Genomic DNA, 18071 nt, shown 5'->3' on the forward strand with positions numbered 1-18071 from the left:
AAAACTCCCAAATTAATTGCAATTAATATGAAGCCATTAAAGAGAATGGCTTTGTAACTTCCATGAGGTGGCACCCATGATGATGTGGAGTATCATCATTGGTCCACCTAATGCCAACTCACCAATGAGGTGGCAAAAGGTCAAGTCAAAATTAACCTTTGGTCTTCCTTCTTAAGTCAAGTCAAACTTGACCCAATTTCTTCCATGGTTGATCTAATCTAACCATTTGATTCAAGTCAACTTAATATAATGAATCTAATTCATTTAATTAAATTGATTCAATGAGTCAAAATCTAAATTAGACTCATCGAACACATGAATCAACTTGAGTCGAACTCAAGTTAGCCCAATTAGGATTACTCTTAATCCAATTTGATTCATCAAATGAATCTAATCCTCTTGGTTCACCATATGAACCTAATCTCCATCTAATTGTCCTAAGTGTGTGACCCTATAGGTTCTTGTAACGTTGGCAATGCCCTAAACCCATTTAGGAGCATAAGTAATGAGTGGTATCTAGCAACACATCATTACTACCCAAGTTACAAGAATATCGAGATTTGACATCACCTTGTGACTACTAATTGTGACTCCTCACAATATGTAACATTGTCCTTCTATCCTAGACATCTAGATTGATCAATGTGAGGCATAGACCGTGTCATCCTCTAATCAATCTAAATCTTGAACTCCAAGTAGACTCACTCAATCAAATGAGCTCAACATCTCATGTTGACTCACTTGGGCATGGCCATGCACTTCGTGGTCTAACTCTATCAAGAATATTGATGTCGCTCCTGTCATATGGGAAGGATAGATCCCATCTACATCACTCACATCCCTCTGTATAATTTGTTACATACCCAGTAATCGCCTTTATAGTCCACCCTGTTACGGGTGACGTTTGACGAAATCAAAGTACATAACTTCTTATGTAGGGATCCATGGTGACTTCAGGTCAAAGGACTAATAGTCATACTAATAGCCACATGAGAAAGTATATGACACTCATATAACGATCCATGATACTTTCTCATGGCGGGTCATTCAGTATACATTCTCTAATGCATACCCATGTGTCAGCTTGATATCTCTATATCCATGACTTGTGAGATCAAGTCATCGAGCTGACCTACATGCTAGTCTTATTGCATTAACATTGTCCCTGAATGTTAATACTCGACTAGGAATGATTTAGAGTAGTGTTCCCTATATCATCTCACTATCGATTCAACTAATCGATTGATATAGGTATGAACCTTCTACTCAAGGGCACTATTATACTTAGTCTATTTGACACTAATACAAATAAGTATAATAGACAAACAAATGCCTTTATTAATATACAAGAATATGATACAATGAGTCCATACAATCATCAAATGATTGGCTCTAGGGCTCTAACTAACAACTGCTCGGGAGACTTTCTGGATATCCGCCGACCGACTTCATGGTGTCGCTGTCGCCCGTCGGGCTATGTCGATCGACGACTGCCACTCCGAGGAGCGGGGTGGGCGATCAGGGGAAGGCTTCGGCAATCTCGGGTGTTATGCGTGTCGATCCGGTAGAACGAGCAAAACATGGGGGGGTCCATATCTTCTTTTTTGGTTTGGTTCGCTCGGCGGCTACCTCTTGGATGGCGTGGGACCTTGCGTGGTGAGGGCGAACTGCTTCGACTCGCGGTCCTCTGGGCGGCTGGTGGCCAGTGAGCGGCTTTCGCTCGGCAGGGGCTAGCCGCTCAATTGGAGCTTCTTTTCTTCGGGCCGCCTGGGCTTCCTCCACATTAATGTACTCATTGGCCCGGTGTAACATATGATCATAGTCTCAGGGCGACTTTCGAATAAGTTAACAGAAGAAGTCACCGTCCACAAGGCCTTGCGTGAACGCATTCATCATTATTTCTGAGGTGGTCGTTGGAATATCCATGGCCACCCGGTTGAATCGTTGGATGTAAGCTCGGAGCGACTCCCTAGGCTCTTGCTTGATGGCAAATAGACTGACACTGGTCTTCTGGTAACGCCGACTGCTCGCAAAATGATGGAGAAAAGCGATGCGGAACTCTTTAAAGCTGGTGATGGATCCGTTCGGCAGCCTCCGGAACCATCGTTGCGCCGATCCCGAGAGGGTGGTAAGGAACACCCGTCATTTCACTCCATCTGTGTATTGATGTAGTGTAGCTGTGTTGTCGAACTTACCTAGATGGTCGTCCGGGTCGGTGGTTCCATTGTATTCCCCGATCGTCGGGGGCACATAATGCTTTGGCAGAGGGTCCCGCAGGATGGCCTCTGAAAACTGCCGGTTGATCCGCTCAGGGGAGGCGTCCGTTCGGGGAGCCTTGCCTTTTCTGTAGTCTCGCCTGGGCGCTTCGTCGGATGAAGATCCTCGATCAAGGTTAGCTGGTGTGACTTCAGGAGGCGTACGGAATAGGGCCCGATGAAACGGAACCGGGCCAGGCGGTGCTTCTCCTTAGATACCGATCGGATCCTTATCTCGGCCCCATGCTGAGATGTTCTCGGATCCTTAACTCTGCTGCCGCTTGGCCTCCTAACACTGACGTCGCTTGTTGCTCCAGTCGCTCGGCTTGCGCATTCTGTTTCTGTTGCTCCACGAGCTTAGCTGCTCTTGCCTCGATTAGAGCGTCGAGCTCCTCCTGGGAGAGCATCACGGTGTGAGGTTGTCCAGCTTCGTCCATCTCGTCCGCTCGGATGCAGGTGCGTTCCCACAGACGGCGCCAATTTGATCCTGTCCGAACGCTAAGTCGATGGACGCTGGGGACGTGGCGCTCTCCGCTGTCTTCGACTGGCTGAACGAATCTCCAGCGAACCTGCAAGGAAGTCGATCCGGAAAGGGGTTCCTGGCGACGACCCTCCGACGCTCAAGTCAGGCAAGATGAAAACGATGAAGTGGCTCCAAAGATGAAGGATCGCGTACCTCCGGTGAAGTTTGTGGGCTCTTATATATAGCTCTAAGGAGGCTTGTGCACACCTGTCGAGGCGTACACGTGTCCTTTACCACACCTCAGTATGGGCTTACCAGAGGAGCATGCCTGACACCATACTGCTATAGTCCGAACACCTCTCTGATGGGACAGCAGAACCTTCCGTCGTAGGATTCTGCGTATGGCCTGGTCGTCGAACATGCCTGTTGTCAAAAGATGATGTTCCCCAATGTCCCCTTGTCCTTGTCTCTTTTTTCCCCGAGCCGAGCGTCCATCCGCTCGGCATGTACATCACTTCCGACCGGGCGTAGGTATCGGTCCGACCGGGAAGATCCCCGGTCGCGTGCTCGGCTGAGACTGTTCCTTCACAGCATTGCTGCTTTACGCCTCGGTCGAGCGGGCTACCCGCTCGGCCCGGCGACCCTGTTCACAATGAGCGTTGGAAACCCCACTCTCCGTCGGGTTGTCTTTGATTCCACCCAGACCCGTTCGGCCGGTTGACCCGACCCTTCTCCGATCGGATGGACCTCATGCTGATCCTTTTGACTTCTGACCTCTACATGTCATTGGCTCCCCACAAAGGGGGTCCCCCGTCCTTACTACCGGATCACCAACTATTCACTAGTTTCAAACCCATCAATTCGCGATGTTTTTCAAAAGATGGTCCTGGCAAGGGCTTTGTAAGTGGATCAACAATATTATCTATAGAGGGAACTTTCTCAATTGTAATGCCACCTCTTCCCACAATATCTCGGATGATGTTGAATTTTCTCAGTATATGTTTGGACCGATGATGAGATCTTGGTTCCTTTGCTTGTGCAATAGTATCAGTGTTGTCACAGTGAACCGGTACTGGATCAACTCCATTTGGAATAACACCCAACACTTGGATGAAATTTCTAATCCAAACTGTCTCCTTTGCTACTTCTAAAGTCGCAATGTATTCTGCCTTTGTGGTGGAATCCGCAATTGTGTCTTGTTTGGAACTCTTCCAAGAGACCGCACCACCATTCAATGTGAATACATATCCAGAGGTTGATTTCGAATCATCCACATCTGATTGGAAGCTAGAGTCAGTGTAGCATTCCAATTTTAATTCTCCAACCCCATATGTCATGAACAAATTCTTAGTCCTTCGTAAGTACTTAAGAATATCTTTCACAACTTTCCAATAAAATGGACCGGGGTGTGACTGATATCGGCTCGTGACACTCAGAGTGTATGCTATATCAAGTCTTGTAGATATCATACTATACATGATACTACCAATGGCAGACACATAGGGAATGCGTGTCATCATCTCTATCTCTTCGTCTGTCTTAGGGCACATAGACTTGGATAAAGTTATACTATGACACATTGGTAAATTTCCTCTCTTAGATTCTTCCATTGAGAATCTTCTAAGTATGATATCTATATATGTAGATTGGGTCAACCCTAGCATTCTCTTTGATCTATCTCTACAGATCTGTATTCCCAATACATAAGATGCTTCACCTAAATCCTTCATGGAGAATCTACTGGCTAACCATACTTTTGTTCATTGAAGCATTCCTACATCATTCTCAATGAGTAAAATGTCATCAACATACAGTATTAGGAATGCCACTGCACTCCCACTAACCTTCTTGTACACACATGGTTCCTCAGGATTTTTAATAAAATTAAACTATCTAATTGTATCATCAAATCTGAGGTTCCAACTTCTCGACGCTTGTTTGAGACCATAAATTGATCTCTGAAGTTTGCATACTTTATGCTCACTTCCCACAGATGTGAAGCCTTCAAACTGAGACATGTAAATCTCTTCCTTAATATCACCATTAATAAATGTCGTCTTCACATTCATCTGTCATATCTCATAGTCATACAATGTAGCTATGGCAAGTAATATCCGAATGGACTTAAGCTTTGCGACTGATGAAAAAGCTTCATCATAGTCAATTCCTTGTCTTTGATTATATCCTTTTGCCGCCAATCTAACTTTGAAGATCAATACATTTCCATCAACTCCAAGTTTCCTCTTATAAATCCATTTGCATCCTATGGGAACAATTCCTTCAGGTGGATCCACTATTGACCAAACTTGGTTTGAGTACATGGAGTCAATTTCGGATTTCATGGCTTCTAGCCGTTACATCGAGTCGATATCATATATCACCTCCTTAAAGGATCTTGGATCACATCCATGATTAAGATCATCCTGATTTCCTTCAAGGAGTAGACCATACCTCACAGGTAGTCTTGAGACTCTATTTGATCTCCTTTAAGTGTCTACTTGTTCTACTGGCTATTGGGGTGTGGGCTCTATTATATTAGTTATAGAATCGTCTCGACCCTCTTTGAGTTCTACCACCCCGCCTTTTCTATCTAATAGAAACTCCTTTTCTAAGAAGGTGGCATTTCTTGAAACAAATACTTCTGTTTTCTTGGGATTATAGAAATAATATCCAACAGAGTTCTTTGGATATCTCACAAAATAACACAAAGTTGATCTACTATCCAATTTGTCTCCCAATGTCTGCTTCACATAAGCAGGGCATCCGGGGGGGGGGGGGGGGGGGGGGGGTTCCATCCATATTTCATATGATATCTTTTCTACTGCTCTTGTATGAACTTTATTCAACAAAATTGCTGCAGTTTCGAACGCATAACCCCAAAATGATGGCGGTAAATTAGTGAATCTCATCATAGATTGAACCATGTCCATCAGCGTTCGATTACGACATTTTGCTACACCATTAAGCTGTGGTGTTGCAGGAGGAGTCCACTGTGAGAGAATCTCATTCTCTTTTAGATAGTCTTTAAACTCAGTACTCAAGTATTCTCCACCTCGATCTGATAGAAGTTTCTTAATATTTTTTCCCAGTTATTTTTCTACTTCATTTATGAACTCTTTAAACTTTTCAAAAGATTCAGATTTATATTTCATCAAATATATGTACCCATACCGTGAATAGTCATCAATAAAAATAATGAAGTAGTAATGGCCATATTTTGTGCTAACACTTAATAGACCACACGCATCAGTATGGATTAAATCCAACATATCATGCGCACGTTCCACTGGACCTTTAAAATGTGTTTTAGTCATTTTTCCTTTCAGACAGGATTTACAAGTTGGTAAAAAATTTATGTCTGACGAATCAAACAATCCTTTGTTGGACCCCGTGGTAGTTTTGATGTGATCAACCAAATTGGTTAGGTCCTGCATTTTGTCTGAACCCTGTGTCTGAGTGTGCAGGAACTTAGGAGCGCAGGAAGTCGAGCGGAAGACGCAGCTAGCGAGAAGGACGGCACGGGAAGGGAGCCGACGGGCTCGGTGCGTCCGAAGGAAGAGAGAGCTGCGGAAGAGTACTCCGGTGGAGCGAGAAGAACGTACACGACATTCGAGGGACGAGAAGCCGGACGGAAGCCTGCTCGAGGAGAAGGCCGGGAACTGGGTTCGGGTGAGCCCTATTCCGGATGGCCGCAATCACCCAAGGAGCCGAACTGGAGCAAGTCAACTGGAAGTTGACTTGTCAACGGTTCGGTCGACCGAACCTATTGATCGGTCGGCCGAACCCTTCTTTAACCGAAGCCAACCGCAGCAGACACGTCGAATGCCACGTCAGAAGCTGACCGTTGGTGAAGCTGATCGGTCGACCGAACCTCCTGATCGGCCGACCGAACCAAAGCTAATCCAGAGACTCAGTCGATCAATTTGATCGGGCCAACTCAGCTGGAGACAGTTGGCCGATCGGTCGACAGAACACAAGGATCGGTCGACCGAACCTGAGCTTGATCCACAGAGACTGCACCTGGACGGAAAACTGGGCAGGTACAGCAGGTTCGGTCGACCGAACCTGGGGATCGGTCGACCGATCCCTCTCGAGTCAAAACCTGATCCCGAAGATCAGGTCATCCGATAGGCTCTAGAACCCCTATATAATGGTGGGTCTCGGGCAGCTTTAGGATACAACGAATTGATACGAAAAAGCAACTCTGTAATTCCTGTTTAAGCAACCTCTGTGATTTCAAAGTGTAAAAGGTTTCTCCGCCTTCAGAGAAGGAGTTTTCTTACTGTGCTTTTCATCGCCCCGGATTAACAACCCTCTTGGTTGTAACCAGGTTAAAGTTCTGAGTTTTATTTCCTTTCTGTCTTTTTGTTTTATTATTAAGTGTTGCGTTATTTTAAGAGTTGGAAAGCTTTGAGAAAGGTATAATTTTAGTTGCAGGCAATTCACCCCCCTCTTGTCGGTCCTCGCTGCACCAACATCCTTCACTTACTAACTTAGTCATCCTTTGAGAAATATGACCTAGTCTAGCATGTCATATGTGAGCTTGATTTGTACTATCTTCTTTTCTTTCCTTTGTTGTTGATTGTGCTTGTATATTGTTTACTGGAATATCTTTCAATTTTAAGTTATAGAGATCATTTTATAATTCACCAGTCCCAATCAAACATTCATCTTTGTAAATATTGCAAACACCTTTTGCAAATAGACAAGAATAACCACATCTATCAAACATAGAAATAGAAACAATATTTTTAACTAAGTCTGGAACAAATAAAACATCTCTTAAATGCAACTTAAAATCATTGCTCAAGATCAAAGTAATGTCTCCTATAGCTTTCACAACTACTCTTGCTCCGTTCCCAAGTCTCGAGAAGGTCTCATCCTCTCTGAGTCTTTTACTTCTTGTCATCATCTGCAAATTATTGCAAAGATGAGAACCACAGCCAGTATCCAATACCCAAGAAATAGAGTTAATAGAGACATTAACTTCTATATAGAGCATACCTTTGCCAGAATGCTTCTGAGCAAGATACTCCTTACAATTGCGCCTCCAATGTCCAGTCTTATTACAGTGGAAACAAACATGTTCTGACTGATTAGACTTTGTGGGCCTTGGCTTCTTATTATACTTAATCTTCTTCATAGGAGTAGAACGCTTCTTTCCCTTTTTCTTGGGTCCTTTCTTGGATCCAGAAGATGAACCCACAAGGAAAACATATTTTTCCTTTTTCATGGTTGCTTCATAATTTGCAAGCATATTGACTAGCTCTTCAAGGGTAGCATCTAGCTTATTCATATTGAAGTTGACCACAAAATAGTCAAATGAGGAGGGGAGAGACAACAATATGATGTCTGTCGATAGCTCGTGTGGAATAACCAAATCAAGGTTCACCGACTTTTCAATAAGCTCAATCATCTTAACTCCATGCTCATGGACCGAAGCTTCATCTCGCATACGAGCCATCATGAGCACCTTGACAATCGCGTGTCTGACTGAACGAGTCTGTGCACCATACAACTCTTGTAGGTGTATGTGAATATCTTTAGCATCCACAATCTCCTCGAACCGTCTTTGCAATTCATTTGGCATTGAAGCCAACATATAACATCTTGCTTGAAGATTATGGTTCGACCATTTTTCAAGCTTTTCCAATTCATCAGGGGTGACATTAACAGGAGCCTCTTTTGAAGGTGCCTTATCCAATGTATATGCAATATTTTCAGATGCCAGAACAATCTTTAAATTTATTAGCCAGTCAGAATAGTTAGGTTTGGTTAATTTGTTCCCGAGATGCCATATCAAAAATATACTGAAATAAAAATAGATAATTAATATTACTGATTATTTTAAATAATTCATAAGACAAAATATATGGACTTTTATATTTTAAATTAACTCCCACTATTTTTAATATTTCCATCACCCTCTAATGGAAATGAGAAATTATATTTCATTAGTGAGTACAAAGACCCTAATTAACCAATTATAATCACTGAATGATAATATCATATGCAACCTCTATGATTAATTATATTTGTAATGTGGGGGAGAACGTAACGCCACCAGACTGACAACTAATTTGCTTCCAATTTGGATTTTCATTTTTTAGAAAGAAAATTTAATATAAAAGAACACATGTAGTATTACATTTACTAAGTGGCTATTTTTTTCCCTCCATGTTAATTTTATTTTTAAAAAAATATACTAAACTAACGCGCCTATTATTACTAACCAACTGTACTTGTTAAAATAAAGAAATTTATCATAATTGAATGAGATAAAATAATATGGCTAATAAAAGTATTCTTTAAATGTTAGTGAAAGATGCCCAATTTTAATTAAACTATTTAATATATATGACTAGCTATAATTAACAGCAAAAATATATTTTAAATTTCTTTAAAAATTTTTAAAAGTAATTATTTGTAATTGTGCTCTTTCACTTTATCGTTTACTAAAAATTCATATCTTTCATTTAGAAATTCAATACATTTACCTTTAATTTTCATCTTAGAAATTTCAATTTAATTGATATATATATATATATATATATATATATATATATAATAGCCAGATGACCATGTGTTAGAAAAACTGGACAAAATCAAACCCATTCCTTCATTTCTTTTCAGATTAATATTCATTATTCCACTAAAGATGTAAACAACATCTTAGAAAAGGATTCGGCATATCCCTTCTCTCTAATTTAATTTATTTAACAAGAAGCTAGCCGTTAATTATTAATCACGTAAGCAGCAGCAGCGGTTATCATTGCATCTGGTAGGAGAATCAACGCACTTAATGATGCAGTCATCAACTACGTTGCAAAACCTGTCATTAAAGCAAACTTCGCCTGCAAATTAAATTTCACGTACATAGTGCAACTCAACATGAATTAAATTAAACAATATGGATCTACTTATAATTAGTTTAGAAATTAATCTAATAACTAATCAATACGTGCGCTACCCGTACCAGTAGTGTTATTGGGGACAATATCAGATTTGGCGACCACGAAGGAGGAGAGAAGAAGGGCGACGATGAAACGGAGAAAGCAGTAGTGCTTGGAAGCCATTTCCTTCTTTCCTGAGCAAGCCAAGGTTTTTGTTTCTTAAAAACTAGTTCGGTAGAATATTTAAAAGATTGTGATGATCGATTATAATTATAGTGCGGGGAGGAAATCTTAAATGGAATCTTCTTCAACTTTTATTGTGAGTTAAGAATCTTCCAATTTAGATTTTCATTTTTTAAAAAATAAAATTTAATGTAAAGGAACACACAATTAACCTGATTATTTGTTTCATCCACATTCTGGCTTTAACTTTATATATTTGTATATGTATTTTTTATAAAAAAAATATTAAACTAGTGCACATTAGTTAACTATATATAAGAGATCTCATGAGAATGGTTCATATTCACTCACCTTACCTCCTATTAATAATTTGGATATATATGGAATCCAAAGATTTTGTCAATATGCATTCTATTAATTATTTATAGCACGGGGAGGAAATCCTAAAAGGAATCTTGCAATTTTTTTTTGTGCATTAAGAATCTTCCAATTTGGATTTTTCATATTTTTTTAAATAAAATTTGATATAAAGGAACACAATTAATCTAATTATTTTTTTCATACGCATTCTAGTTTTAAGTTTATATATATCTATATATATATTTTAAAAAGATATTAAACTAATGCACATATTTAACTATAAGAGATCTCACGAGATTTACAGCTCATGTTCACCCACCTTATCTCCTATTAATAATTTGGATATATATGTGAAACGGGATATAGCGAGGGGACCCAAAAGATGACATGACGATAAAAGTCAAGATGAAGTGATGATCAAAATCAATGAAGGAAAACATTTCCCCACCTGACTCTGATTGTTTGCCAAACACTAAGGGGAGTGTAAATGTCTAGAGGTATTGAAACTAGACTTTTATAAACTCTTTACAAATTTAGTAGTATTCAAAATAAATTTTCAAAGAGTTATAAAACATCATGTGGTATTCAGATTTGACTTTTTAATAATTTAGAGGTATCCAAAATTGCAATAGATTTTCAAAGATTCTTAGAAAATTCTTTAGTATAAATTTCAATGCCTTAGGTATTACCATAAAAAGTAAAAAATTGGCTTCCATTTAACCTAGAGATTTTGATAGATTTTAATCACACTAAACTCTCTCAAGATGTCTCTAGGGTTGTCTCCTCTCACGATAAAAAAAAACCTCCTCTCATGACAAAAAAATTCTCCTTCAAAGGTATGATTGTTACTGTTTCGATTATTCGCCTACAATTTTTCCCTTATTTCATAATGATTAGTACTGTTTCAATTGTTCGCCTATATATCTACAATTTTTCTCATCCCGATTAGTAAACTCTAACACCATCTCTAACAATTAGTATAGACTTTCTTCAACTCTATGTGTCAACGTAAGTAGATATTGAATTATTATATGAATAGTGGAGCAAAAATTTTTGTTTGATTTCATTTTTTAGTGGGTGTTCGATTTCATTTTTTATTTTGCGGAGCACAATTTGTATATGAAAAATTAATCATAGAATTTGTTATACCTCTAACGATTACTATTATATAAATAGTGAAGCAGAATTTTTTGTTTGATTTCATTTTTCAGTGGGTGTTCGATTTCATTTTTATTTTATGGAGCACAATTTGTATATGGAAAATTAATCGTAGAACCTTCGTGTAAAATATTCTTCTTTTGTGGTTCATAGTTGGTTGTTTTTGCATCATTCTAACTTAAAATCGACTTTGAAATGTTGCTGGTTTTGGATTTATGTAATTTGGGAAAAATGGAATAGTTGCTCTATGTTCTTTAATTTCCAATATTCATTTTAGCAAAGAACAAAGGATCGAAGAAGATATCAATTATTTGTCAATTTTTAATTATACTATGAAGGTATAAGTCAACACATGATCATGCATTTTTATACATGATGACTTGCTTTCATAAACATGTGCAAATATGTAACCGAGAATGGTATAAACTTTGAGGCATTAGGGAGAGCATATAAATAACATAGTATTTTATTTTCATTGAAGGAGTCAATGAAAACCTCGTATAATTTAATAGTGAAATTAATAAATTAAGAAGTATTTGATTGTTGAAGTTTTTTTTCTGTTTAATTAGTCGTATAAGGCAAACTTTTATTATAAAACAACAAAGAATATTGTTATATATGTGCTCATCCACCATTTTTCTATCTTATGCATGCTAAAGAAGTACTAGCAATGGGAGATTCACAAGCAAAATATAATATATGGACCACTGCGGAGAGCAATGAATTATTAAAACTTATGGTTGATCCTGCAATGCGAGGATGGCGTGATACGAATGGTGTGTTGAACAAAAAAAATAGCGGAAATAAAAATACGTCCCACTCTTAATGCAAAACTTGGGTGTGAAAAAACTTTTGCATAGTATCAAAGTCATTTTTAGTGATTCAAACAACGATATAACAACTACTATAAGCTTATACGTCATAGTTCTGGGTTTGGATGGGATTCTATGACAAAGAAATTCACGGCTAGTGATGAAGTATGGGAGGATTATTTTAAGATTAGAATAATAAACTGTATATTTACATACTGTATATTTACATACTGTATATTTACAATTAGAATTTGAATTGCACTTATGATTTTTGTTCTTTGGCAGTCTCACCCTAAACATGAACAATATCGAACTGATACTTTTGAGGATTATGAAGACTTAAGACTTGTAGTTGGGAATGGAACTGCAATAGGAAAATACGCAATTGGACTAGGAGATGACACTGATGCGAGAACCTTTGAGACAGAAGAAAATGGGGGTACTAACTTATTAGATGATTACGTGTTTGATCATAACAGTGGTGAAGTCATACAAATCAATAGGCAAGAATCTTCAAATCAGCCTCTATTTTCTGAGAACCTTGCTTCACCATTATCATCTCAACCTATGAGTTCAGAGGTTCCACAAGCAACTAGAAAATGAGATAGGACCGAATTTGAAGAAAAATTAAGCACTTCAAAGAATATAGACCCAGATGTTTTAAATAGACTCTCTTACACCATTGAGAAAGCATCTTCTAAGATTGAATTAGTTGGCGTTGCAGATGATAATTGCTGGGATGCTATAAAAGAAGTCCCGAACTTGGATAATCGTACTCGTTACAAGGCACTTGACTGGCTCAATACTAGAGCAAAGAAGGTGGCTTTCTTGAAAATGACAATTGAAGAGTGTTTGGAGTAGATAGATTTTAAAATGAGTAGTTTTGGGGGGGGGGGGGGCATAAATTAGTAATTAATGTTAGAATTTTTATTTATAGTATTTTGAATTGTTTTCTAATTATTGAACTTGTAGCGAATTATTAGCTCTTGATTTCTTTCTAGTTCTACAAGTTTTGGATTGTTTATTGAACGCATCTTTATTTTAGTTATACATGGTATGTTTTTTCATGAATTTGTAGATGTTCTTTCATTTTAATTGCTTGTTTAATGTCAGGCATTTAAATGACAAATATCAATATACATGAAGTAGATAAACAAATGGAAGAAGAAGAATTGCAAGAAGAGTTGCATGAAACCATTGAGTATTTGTTGATGGAAATTTCCAAGACCCACTATGTGCTATATCGGTATATAGCTAACATACAGGATGAATGTGTTCATCGTCCCTTAAATAGACAACCAATAAGTACAAGTGGATATGATTATATTCATAGAATATTAAAAGAGAATCCAATAAACTTTCGAGAAATTTATAGAATGTACCCCGACATATTTTTAAAATTATGCAAGATCCTTAGAGAAAGAACTCCTTACAAGATACAAGACACATCTGCGTCGAAGAAATGCTTGCCATGTTTTAACTTGTTGTTGGTCATAATACTCGGTATTGCTTGATTCGTAAAACATTTGGCTGATCGCATTACAATACTAGCCAAAACTTCAATAAGGTGTTGAAAGCATTGAAGAGTATTGCAGTATATATGATGGTCAAACTTGGATCTGCAGTGCCAGAAAAATAAGAGAGAGTATAAGATTTTACCCTTACTTTAAAGTAAGTATGAAATTCTTTTTATTATTATTGTTATTATTATTATTATTAGTGATGGTGGTGGTGGTGGTTATTGTTGGTGCAACATCCCTCAGGTCAAGGTTGACCTGGTTGACCAAGCTTGAGTCTTGGTTTGGGTTTCGATGTTTGACAATGCAAGGTTGATTGAAGAAGAGTCAAGTAGGTCAAGGATGACCGGATACTTGACTGGGAAGTCCTAACTGGGATGTTAGGCAGAAGGAAAGACCTAGTGAGTGAAGCTAGGCAGGAGGAAAATCCTGGTGAGTGAAGGCAGGTGAAAGACCTAGTGAGTGAAGCTAGGCAGGAGGAAAATCCTGGTGAGTGAAGCTAGGTGAAAGACCTAGTGAGTGAAGCTGGGCAATTGGGAAAGTCCTGGTGAGTGAAGCCAGGCAAGAGAAATCCAGATGGGTCAAGGTTGACCAGACATCTTGTGAGAGTCCAAGTAGGTCAAAGGGATTGGCCGGATACTTAGCACGAGGAAGAAAAGTCCAAGTAGGTCTTAGGGAGTGACCGGATACTTGGCAAGAAGAGAAAAGTCCAAGTGGGTCAAAGGGATTGACCAGACACTTGGTGAGAGAGTCCTAGCTGGTCAAGGGTGACCGAATGCTAGGTCTTATGTACCAACAAGTCATGGTTGACTAGATGTTGGTTTAGGGGGCTTTGGGCTTGGTTTTGGACAAAAACCAAGATCTGGATTGATCAGCCGATTGATCCAGCAGGTTTGGATTGATCCGTGGATTGATCCAGCAGGTTTGGATTGATCCGTGGATTGATCCAGCAGGTTTGGATTGATCCGTGGATCGATCAGTGGATCGATCCAGAAGATCTGGATCGATCCACCGATCGATCCGGTGAGTCCCCGCGAACAGAACCCCTCTGGATCGATCGGTGGATCGATCCAGAGGTCCCAATCGATCAGTGGATCGATTGGGACGCTGCTGCTTCGCGCGATAAGCGCTGGATCGATCCGTGGATTGATCTAGAAGTTTTTCCAGAGCACAGAGGCGCTCTGGATCGACCCGTGGATCGATCCAAAGCCTCCCCGATCGATTGGGAGCATTCCAATCGATCGGGATTCGACCGTTAGCGTCGATTTAAGCCGCAGGCGTTCATTTACTTCGGCATCTCTTCACCGATTCAACTCAGATCTTCACCAGCTCCTCCACAGCTTTTCTCAAGCTCGAGATCGCCAGTTCTTGAAGGTTCTTGGAGGCTCTTCCAAGTCAAGAGGCGGATCAAAGCAAGAAGAAGAAACTAGGGTTAGGGTTTTTGTACTCATTGTAAGCTTGTAAGCTTGTATTTCTTGTATCCCTTCCCTCTCTTCTTGTATTGAGTCTTGTAGGGCTTCTCCGCCCTTGGTAGTTACCATAAAGGAGAGGTTTATTTAGTGGAGGGTGTGTGTGTTGGTGTGGATCCTTGGATTAGTCACCTCTTGTGAGGTGGATACCAAGTAAACCAACCGTGTTAGCGTTGTGTGATTGTTTCTTTGTATTTCCGCTGCACATCTTTGAAGAAACAAGCACCGCCGAGCACCGAGCGAACGCGACGAGCTATTCACCCCCCCCCCCCCTCTAGCTACTTTTCGGTCCCAACAGTTATGTTATTGTTGTTGTTGTAGGATTGTATTTGAGCTATTGATGGCACTCACATTCCAGCTATGGTGTCTGGGCAAGATATTAATAGTTATCATAACCGTCATTGAGAAATTTCTCAAAATATTTTAGCAACTTGTAACTTTGATTTAGAATTTATATATGTACTCAGTGGGTGGGAGGGGTCTGCCCATGATTCACTTGTATTGACAGATGCTTTATCAAGAAATAATGGGCTTAAAGTGCCTGGAGGTATTTTTTTGTTCTATATGTTTCTTAGCTATTTATATTTTTGTAATTTTACAGAATATATATGTTACTCATTGGTTATTTGATACTACATATATGGTTTGATAGGTAAATATTTTTTAGTGGATGATGGGTATCCAAATCAACGTCAATTCTTGGCTCATTTTCGAGGTGTACATTATCATTTTCAAGAATTCACTAGTCAAGGTTGTCACCTTGAAAATGCAAAAGAGTTGTTCAATCTTCGTCATGCTTCTTTGAGGAACGCTATTGAGAGGATATTTGGTATATTTAAATCGCGGTTCAAAATAGCTTCGCTATTTCCATATACAACACAAGCAGAGCTTGTATTGGCTTGTTAAGCTAAGAAGAATTCACTTATACAAATAAATAATAAAAAGTCAAAGATGTTATCGTTCAGTTACCAATTCAAAGAAATCAATTAAAAGGTGACATAATTATACAAGTTACAAAATCTATAGAAATTCATGGAACTCTATGAAAAATATTACAAATGTCTATAAAAATCTGGTAAAAAAGTCAACAAGAGTCTATGAAATTATATTTATAAGTATGTGGAATTCCATTAAAGTCAATAGAAATCTATCAACTCTACAAAAATCTATTATTTAAAAAAATCATTAAAAGTCATTAGAAATCTAGAATGAATACACCCCCCCTAAGTCTCGTCAGATCAGCCTGCTCGGATTCTGAGTCGTGTGGAAAAGGGCCAATCGACCCTTAAGCCGGTCGAACCTAAGGAGTTCGATGCTTGACTCTTGAGATAGAAAGACAGCATGTCCGATTACAATGGCTGGCCAAGTTTAAGGACAGTCAACCTTATAACTCATGTTGTACGAGCCTCTATATGCACGCCTGGTCGATCCTATTACCGATCACCCCATATTGATTTCCACATGATGATATGCTTATGTAGCTGGTCGATAATAGAACTGAATGGGTTCATATGGTTGTATACTTGTACCTTAGATAAACAAAGGTAAGATAGTTCCCTTCATAAATCCGGCCAAAATTCTAGAGGCATATTACCTGTGAGTTATTATACGCCTGGCCGGCCAAAAGGCCGACTAGACCTAAGGCACTTTAGTTTAAAGAACCAATAGCAACTCCCAGAACACAGCTTCATTTTCTCTAGGCGGCTCATTATATGCCCAAATGGTCAAATAAAGACCGATCGGGCTTAAGGCATTCAGGCTCATACATTTCTCTACGCATGCCTGGCCAAATAAAGGTCAACCAGGCTTAAGACACTTAGTCTCATACATTTCTCTATGCATGTCCGGCCAAATAAAGACTAGTCAGGCTTAAGACACTTAATCTCATAAATCTCTCTATGCAAGCCCGGCTAGATAAAAGGTCGGTCGAGTCTAAGGCACTCAACTCCTTATTAATTCCCGAATAGATTTCCAGCATGTACAGTTCGTCATATGGCTTCTTGAATAGATTTCCAAAAGGTCCAATGCATCATATTGTTTGCCGAGCAAAACGCTAATACTGTGCAGAACATAACTAAGCTGTACAATGCAAGGACAGGCATAATTAAAGACAACTACACTTATTGGTCGGACAAGATATATTCCGCATACAACAAGAGCAAATAATCCTGATAACATCCTTCATTACATAACCGATTAGGCTTTGTGGGTCTTGGCTTCTTATTATGCTTAATTTTCTTCATAGGAGTAGAATGCTTCTTTCCCTTTTTCTTGGGTCCTTTCTTGGATCCAGAAGATGAACCCACAAGGAAAACAGATTTTTCCTTTTTTTCATTGTTGCTTCATAATTTGCAAGCATATTGACTAGCTCTTCAAGGGTAGCCTTTAGCTTATTCATATTTAAGTTGATCACAAAATTGTCAAATGAGGAGGGGAGAGACAACAATATAATGTCTGTCGATAGCTCGTGTGGAATAACCAAATCAAGGTTCACCGACTTTTCAATAAGCCCAATCATCTTAACTCCATGCTCATGGACCGAAGCCCCATCTTGCATACGAGCCATCATGAGCTCCTTGACAGTCGCGTGTCTGACTGAACCAGTCTGTGCATCATACAACTCTTGTAGGTGTATGTGAATATCTTTAGCATCCACAGTCTCCTCGAACCGTCTTTGAAATTCATTTGGCATTGAAGCTAACATATAACATCTTGCTTGAAGATTATGGTTCGATCATTTTTTAAGCTTTTCCAACTCATCAGGGGTAACATTAACAGGAGCCTCTTTTGAAGGTGTCTTATCCAATGTATATGCAATATTTTCATATGCAAGAACAATTTTTAAATTTCTTAGCCAGTCAGAATAGTTAGGTTTGGTTAATTTGTTCTGATCAAGTATCACAGATAGGGGATTCCGAGATGCCATATCAAAAATATACTGAAATAAAAATAGATAATTAA

The 18071-nt window shown here is 39.1% G+C and overlaps 2 protein-coding genes across 2 annotated transcripts; one reads left to right on the plus strand and one right to left on the minus strand.

Annotated features, from left to right (window-relative positions):
- Positions 1-12259: 12259 nt before the first annotated feature.
- Positions 12260-12727, plus strand: LOC122036027 (uncharacterized protein At2g29880-like). The gene is made up of 2 exons (XM_042595196.1): positions 12260-12289; positions 12410-12727. Exons 1-2 carry the CDS (start codon positions 12260-12262, stop codon positions 12725-12727), a joined length of 348 nt encoding a protein of 115 aa, XP_042451130.1.
- Positions 12728-17349: 4622 nt separating this feature from the next.
- LOC122036028 lies at positions 17350-17802 on the minus strand. The gene has a single exon (XM_042595197.1). The coding sequence runs from the start codon at positions 17800-17802 to the stop codon at positions 17350-17352; it is 453 nt and encodes a 150-aa protein (XP_042451131.1).
- Positions 17803-18071: the final 269 nt, after the last annotated feature.

This window comes from Zingiber officinale, unplaced genomic scaffold (assembly GCF_018446385.1).
Source record: "Zingiber officinale cultivar Zhangliang unplaced genomic scaffold, Zo_v1.1 ctg131, whole genome shotgun sequence".
In the NCBI taxonomy this organism is placed as follows: Eukaryota; Viridiplantae; Streptophyta; class Magnoliopsida; order Zingiberales; family Zingiberaceae; genus Zingiber; species Zingiber officinale.